The sequence below is a fragment of the Myotis lucifugus genome, unplaced genomic scaffold (assembly GCF_000147115.1).
Source record: "Myotis lucifugus unplaced genomic scaffold, Myoluc2.0 scaffold_129, whole genome shotgun sequence".
NCBI classification, from domain to species: Eukaryota; Metazoa; Chordata; class Mammalia; order Chiroptera; family Vespertilionidae; genus Myotis; species Myotis lucifugus.
Window position 1 is genome coordinate 1471730 of NW_005871177.1, and position 8043 is coordinate 1479772.

The 8043-nt window shown below is 38.2% G+C and overlaps 1 protein-coding gene across 1 annotated transcript in view; it reads left to right on the forward strand.

The window, feature by feature from the left end:
- Positions 1-8043, forward strand: part of BANK1 (B cell scaffold protein with ankyrin repeats 1) — a 298633-nt gene that overhangs the window by 18594 nt on the left and 271996 nt on the right. Inside the window, exon 2 of the mRNA XM_023758387.1 lies at positions 2044-2442. Within this exon, the coding sequence (XP_023614155.1) occupies positions 2044-2442 (399 nt within the window). The remainder of the gene's footprint in view (positions 1-2043; positions 2443-8043) is intronic.

Sequence of the window (8043 nt, forward strand, 5' to 3'; positions counted from 1 at the left end):
AGAAACAGCAGAATATCAATTACTATCTTCATAGCCCTGACCTAACCTCGCTGAGGCTCAATGTCATCAGTAAAATAAGAATAATAAAGCTAACTTCATGCAGTTTTGTGACTATTAAATGAAGTAATGCATGTTAAATGCTTAGCAACACACCTTGGTACATGGAAAATCTTAGTAAGTAATAATTGAGAAAATTAAAAGACCCAAATAATTTAATCTATAGAAAAGGGAGGGTTGGCTTTCAATGCTATCAATGCTAATCCTCAGGTTTTTAAAAACTGTCAAGCAGCGATTATTGATTCAGTGTAAGTCAATACAAATGTAAAAGGAAACATAAGAAAAAATAGCGATAAAGTATTGAGAAAGAGTAATTTTCTTGGGCAGTTTTGAAAGGTAGGTTATGATTGTCTTGATTGTCTCTGGAATTGATTTCTTATGATTGTCTTTCTATGGTAGTGTGATACCCAACCACGTAATGTGGCAGTATTCATGCCATACTTTAATATACCTTCATAGTTTAGTCTATAATTTTATTGATTTAAATTTGAGAGTCAAGAAGGAAGTTATATAAATTCTTCATAGATAACTGCTCTTAGAGTACGTCATATAGTCTATTTTATCTTTTCCCTTGAGAGGAAATCAGATTCCCAGTAAGCTTTCACATACATGGCGTATTTAGGATTAATTTATAGACTGCTTAATATTAACTAATCTAGTTCATCTCACTATAATAAATCTATTTGAATCTTTTAAATAATGTTACTGTGATCTTTGCTCTTTGAGGTTAAAAGTACAGACTGGAGTCAGACTGCCTGCATTAGAATCCTAATTCCAATACCAGTTTCATTTTCTCATCTGTAAAATCAGAATCACATTACTTCTTTAATAGGGTAATGTTGAGAATTAAGTGAATAACATATGTAAAATAGGAAAAGTCCTAGTTTATTTTAAGTACTTGGTACTTAAGGTTCTCTAATGTAAAAATATTATTGGTTTAAGTTTTACTGCAATTATTCCATAACTATACAGAAGTTACTCTGGCTAGTTATAATATCTCCTCTACTGTTCCTCAAACATAAAAATGCTGAATTATGACACTCTGTCTGTGTTTGTTCAACAATTTATTTAGCATTCAGGCTGGGTGAGACACTACATAGAGAATAACAACTATACTGATGATTCATACACAACTAGTATATGCTTCTCATATGTTTTCTGCCAGATGTTTTTTTTTCTCATTCTGTATATGTAAATATATTTTAAATTGTCAAATACTGTTCAAGAAGTAGTGCTAGGCATCCTGTAGGAATCAATGAGTTGAAAGAGAAAGCATCTGTCATCAGAGATAGTTTTTATATCATGAGAAAGACTGGTAGTTTTCATTGGTACTAGTTCTAGGGTGGGAGATAAGTTTAGGATTAGTACTTCCCCACTAGAACCTTCCATTTATTTTATCAGAATCAACTTTATAGTTTATGACAGGCAATAGTACCCTTTATTGGTTCTTTTTACTATTGAATTTCTTCTTATTTTTATTTTGTTGGTTTTCTGGGCATGGAAATTCTATAACCTGTCTTTATGTACCCATCTTGACCTGGAAGAAAAATTTTAAGGTTCTCTAATGTAAATTCTCTTATTCTCAGAATAATCTGATTCATTAGGTAAAAGAAACAATGGATCAAAGGGGTTAAATATCATAATCTAGGTAAATTTGTGTTTACTGGCAGAGCAATACCCTAATTCTATAGACTATTCTTCCTGTTCTGCCAGGCCTCTCACTTCCTTCGAGCATCTTCTAGATTCACATTTGTACAGTGAATACAGCGCAGACTTACACAAAGCATGAACTTTGTTGCATCTGAAGGATTAGTTTAATCTCATATGATTATGATGGGGATAATATGAATTACATTTTTAGTCTCTCATATAAGAAATTAATATATTCCCTAAGGAGTACATTAAAGTGTTTGAGAAATAACAATATAACCATCTGTTAGCATTTTAAATATAAGAAAAGTAATATATTATTGTCTCTTTTTCCAGAAAATACAAAAGACATCCTGATATTATATGAAGAGGATGCTGAGGAATGGGCTCTGTACTTGAGGAAAGTATTTTTACATATTGTGAAAAGAGAAGCAATCCTGTTGTACAGCTTGGAGAATTACTCTCTTCGGGATTTGGAATTGCTGAGTTTAAACTCTTACAAATGCAAACTTTTGATACTATCAGATAGCCTGCTTAAAGACTTAACTCCAAAGAAATGTCAGTTCCTGGAAAAGGTACTTCACTCACCAGACAGTGTGGTTACCCTGCTGTGTGGGGTGGCGAGTTCAGATGAGCTCTACAAGTTGTTAAATGTCCCTGGAGGCAGATGGGAGATCTCAACTGAGCAGGGGCCCGAAGACTACATCTCTGTAATCGAGAGCATCATATTCGAAGGTAGTGTTACCAAATCTTCCTTATCTATTTGTTTTTATTTTTGTCTATTTATTATACTTTTTAAAAAAAATCTAAAGTTTTTTAAAGAATGAATATCTGGATGTTAGGATAAAAAAGAAAAAATGAAAGCGAATTTATTTAAGAGTATATTGTACTGTCCTCAAAATGCATAAAGGTTGTTAATTTTTAGCAATATTCCAATAAGGGCTTATGGGTTGTTCTAAAATGGTTTCTAAATATATTTCTTAGGGAAGCTTATATAAGATTATAGATGGCTGAACAAAAATGGTATGCTAAGCTGCTAGAAGCTAGTTTCCTACTTAACTTGCTGTAATGTTACCACGCAGTAGCAGTCCAATGTTTGAAGGTCTGGTTTAGAACTACAGAGCTTTTGTTGTGTTGATAATTGGATGGTATCTATTACTGGCATAAAATACTGTTATTTTTATTAACTTTAAAAACAAATTTTGTTTTAATCATATATCCATTGTGTTAAAGAGCAAAATGCAAGGGCTCCTTCATTAATTAATTACAGTTCCATGTCACAGTCAAAGCTCTGAGGCTTATAATGTTAAAGCTTCGCCCTCCCCCGTCTCGTCTCTTCTGCTTCAGGCTTGGTGTGGAAGGGCTGCCATGGTCAGCCCCTTCGCTGCTTTTCTCAACCTGCGCTTTCCCTTTAACTCCTAGTGTTCCAGCTGCAGGAAAGAGGTGGGGTTCTTATTGCCCAGTGGCTATATAATCCATGAAGTGTTGGCTCTTTTTCTTGGAGTATGTTTCTGGGTTGTTGGGTGATCCCCTCATTCACTGAGGATGTCCCGCCTGCAGTTACATAATGAGTGTTTCCTCTCTTCTAAGCATCTAGTGTGGCTGTCCACCTTTTATAGATTCTAACTGTGGGTTTCCATGGCTCCCTCATGTGTCTTTTTTGATCAAAGTCTCTCTGAGGTATCTCCTGGCTGGTCCTTTCTCTCTCTCACCTGGTCCAGGTCATCTGTAAAACCATTCCTTTGTCTTTTGCCCTGACAAACTGCACAGGCAAGCCATTCCCAGCATAGCCACCACCATCCTGCCTCAGAGCAACAGTGCAGTCACAGCCTCTTGCCTGTAATCATTTCCTAACATGAGTCTCAGTGTTCTATACATTCAGAGAGCACATATCAACCCCCAGTGGTCTGCTGGCAGCCCTTATCACTATGGGTGAGGATGGTGATATCCCTCAGGTTTCCCTGTGGTGGATGGGGGACTCAGTACATTAACAACTCTCCTTAAAAAAATCCTCTTTCTATTTTCCAGCCTTCCAACATCTCCAAATTCAATGTTTTTAAAGCCTTGTTTAAGTAATCTATTGTTGCCTAAAAAGCTACTCTAAAATATAGCAACTTAAGACAATAAACAATGGTTCTATCACCGATTCTATGGGTGAGGAATCTGGGAGCAGCTCAGCTGGGAGATTCTGGATCAGTGGTTGGAGTCAAGCTGTCAAGAGCTACAATGGTTCATAAGCCTCCCCTGTCCACTGAGGGAGGATTTGCTTCCAAAAGGACCTTATACTATTGGCAAGTTTGTTACTGAATTTTTAATCATCTCTTGGTTGGATAAGTCCCCTCTCCTAGATTCCTGAGGTCCTAGATTCCTGAGGGAGGGCCCTTGGCAGCAATGTTTCTGAAGTCTTGCATGTTCAAAAGTCTTTGTCTTTTATCTTGTACTTGAAGTACAGTTTGACTGAGGACCATGTTGCTCTTCTTTCTTCTAGCATTGTAGGATTTAGGGAGATCTTATTTGCCTGGTTAACTAAAGGATTCTTCATTTGTGTTTTAAATCTAATGACTTCACTGAAATGTTATCGTAGCACTGACTGTTCTGGTCTAGTTTGCCCAGAGACCTGGCTATTTTTGTATCAGTCCCACTCCCTCCCCGAGATGTAGATTCAAGTCTTCTTTTAGTTCAGGAACAATGTCTTGATTTATATCTTTAAACATGTGAACAATCTTATTATGATGATTCCTTTTATGTGTAGGCTGAATTTATTTTATTTATGATACATTCAAACAATTCATTTTGATTCTTTATTAATATTCATTACTTTGTATTATCACATCAGGTTTTGCTGTCTTCTTATGTTTTCAGTACTTTCTTTTCCCCTGTATACTGTCCAATTTATCTCTCACTTTTATGGTGCTTTTACTATTTTTCATTATACTGTTTGGTTGAGCATTGAAAGTTTACAATTCACCTCTTATTCTTGTCTTGCTAACTGCTCCTTAACATCTTGCATTCTGCACTCTATAATTGCTTCAAAGAGGTGGTTGCTATTTATTACATTTTAAAAATTCACGGTGAAATGCTTGGTCACAATTTTCCATTTCTCTTATGGCAACATGCTCTTAGTTGTGTGTTTCTGATGTGCCATTGGTTTTATTTTTTTCTCTTTCTCTTGTAGAATCTTTATATAGATCCTGTGGTTGCTCAGTTTTGTTTTGTTTTTGTGCCACTGAACAAAGTGAGTTTGTGTTTTTTTTGTCTAGCCAATGTAGGTAGGCAATGTGGGCTTTTGTTGTTTGTTCTGTTCCTTCCGTTTTTCTCCCCCACAATGAAAGACTTTACTTCTCTTTTTCCACATATATAGATTGCTTTCTGCAAATATGTCTTTTCTGTGTAGTTCCTCATTTAACCCTACTTTCTCTGCTTTTTGGAACCAAACTGCTTTCACAGATGCTTCCACCTGAAACTGTTGCATTATGTCTACAATATAAAAATGTGTGGCCCCTACCCTTAGAGGGAGGTAGGTTTGTTAGCTCTTCTTGAAACCTGCAGTTTCTAGATTAAGTCTTCAAGGTTTCTTTCCCCAGTTTCCTACTGCACATGCTTTAGCTCATCATCACTGGTTTTGGAGCCACTCCATTAATCTGGAGGTCTAGAATTTCACTGTTTTCTATTTTCAGTAAATAGGACATTTGCATAATTGTTTCTCATTCTTGATCTTTGGAATGATTTTCAGGAATAGAAAGGAGAAATGTTGACTATACAGTAAAATTTTGAAACTGGCAGTCCTCAAGTTTTTTCTTTAGGTGGTTATGTTAGTGGAGTTCTTGTATATCTTCAAATTATTTTCCTATTGATATTTAAATTAAAATAACCTCATGCTTTATGTAAAAACCAGGATTATTTTGAAGACATCATTAGCTCTCATCTTCCCACATTCAAATTTTAGACTCTATTTCATAGAGTAACTTAGATGCACCTACCAATTGAAAAACACAACAATGTGCATAAGAAAACACATTAAAAAATGATAAAGTTGTCTTAACTATGAGCATGCAATCGGAATGTAGAACTTTAAGCAATTTACAAACCATGCATGAAATAACTTTTACGTATGGGTTGGGAACCTTGACAAAATCAGTGCTAATTGCTATAGTCCACTGAGCCAAACCGGCTTCGGCCACATTCAAATTTTAGACTCTATTTCATAGAGTAACTTAGATGCACCTACCAATTGAAAAACACAACAATGTGCATAAGAAAACACATTAAAAAATGATAAAGTTGTCTTAACTATGAGCATGCAATCAGAATGTAGAACTTTAAGCAATTTACAAACCATGCATGAAATAACTTTTACATATGGGTTGGGAACCTTGACAAAATCAGTGCTAATTGCTATAGTTGTGTTGAATATGTAAAGTCTAGTTTTTAAAAAATGGGTGAAATAAAATGAAAGATAATGGAATTCAGTTTTTACTGTCCTTTTGCTACTTCTCTATCCCATAGAGAACTTATATAAAAAAGAAAGGGAACCAATTACTTAGAAACATGACATGATAATGAGAATAGTCATGGAAATAACTAAATGTTCTAATATCTTAATATATAAAGAGGTAATATGCAAATTTGGGCCGGGAAGCCAAAACGGGACAACCAAACAGGAGGTGGTTGCGCATGCAGGTGATGCCCGGAGGGGAGGACGGAGACAGAGACGGGAGCCTGCCCCAGCCGGTGCAGGCAGGTCCGGTGCCCCGGGAGTAGACACAGGGCAGGGGAAGCAGGGGGGGGTATGGGGGTGAAAATCAGGGCGTGGGTCCCCGCCCGCCTGTGGGTGCCAGTCAGGTGTGGGTCCCGGGTCGCCTATGGCAGTGGTCTGGCCTGACTTCTGCAGCAGCCTGAGGGGTGCCTCCTTGCACGGCAGGAGGCGGGGCGCCTCCTCGTGCTATTTCAATCGCATGCTGTGCCTCTAGTATTTATATAAGAAAGAAAACTCTGAAAACATTTTATATGTTTAATATCATTATTTTTGTTTTGAGGATTTTATTTCCTTTTTAGGAATTAAGAAAGCTAAATTTTCTGTCTCTTTAATTCCCAAATAAGGATTAATACAAACCTATATGTGTTTCCCACCTTTTTGTGTAGTATAATTATTTTGACCATTGTTCATCTATTTTCTGTCTTCTACTTCTTTATTTTTTTGTGTCTTTAGCTCATTGTCTGCTTCTAGTTTGTCCACATGTGTAGGTTTCATACAGCATTGTTTATCTGTATACATAAAAGCCTAAGCAACCATTACGACTGAATGACTGGTCGCTATAGCGCACACTGACCACCATGGGGCAGACGCTCAATGCAGGACCTACCTACCACAGTCCCTCCCCCTGGCCGGCCAGGTGGTCAGTGTGCTCCCACAGCCAACCTCCCATGGCCAGCGGCCAGCCAACCTCCCACGGTCCCTCCCCCCAGCTAAGGCTCCAGGCACTGGAGAATCTGAGTCTGGGAAGCCTGTAGGAGGAGAACAACCCTGACGCTGATCAAGACAGAGTAGCAGCTCGGAGTGGGCAGAAGGGGCAAGGCAGCAGCCTAACTGCAAAGACGTAAAGCAAGCACCACTGCCATCTTACCTCTGCCACCCCATCACACAGCTTGTCCTTCTGCCCCCATCAGCCACTTCTAGCTCAGCCCCGTGCCTTCCCAGGCTCCTAACTGCTGATTGGCTAGCACTCCTATGGCTGTGTGCCACCATTGGCCTAAGTCAGCTACCTATCGTGCTTGGGAGTGGAGCCCTGAGAAAATGTGTGGCCAAAGTAGGAGAGAAGACCTGTCTGTCTGTCAGCAACTCTGCCCCGGGGAGAGTGAGGCAGTCCAAGCCTGGGCAGCGAAGGAGAGCTGGCGTTCATGCCATTTTGGGGTGCTCTGTCTGTGGTCTTTGCTTGCCGCTACCTCAGCACATCTACACAACTAGATCAGGGCCTGCTGGCCAACCTTCTGCAGCCTCCCTCCCTCCCTACCCCCATGCACGAATTCATGCACCAGGCCTCTAGTATGTAATATAAATGATCTGATCTCAAACTTATATGAAAACAATGAACATTTCTGGAGTGTTACCATTGTGAATTTTGTTGTTTATAAATCATCCCCTTAAAAAAATGTTTACCAGTTTCTGTGAGCAGGGCACATCTGATGAGTCTCCTTTCTCCCTTGCTCTTAGTCTTCATTGTTATATCTTTTTTCTTTGGACTCGCTCGTGTGCAGTGAGGGTGACAATTAAGTCATCTCTCTTTATTTTATAGATTTATTTTATTATATTCGCATATTTATATATATTAATATTTC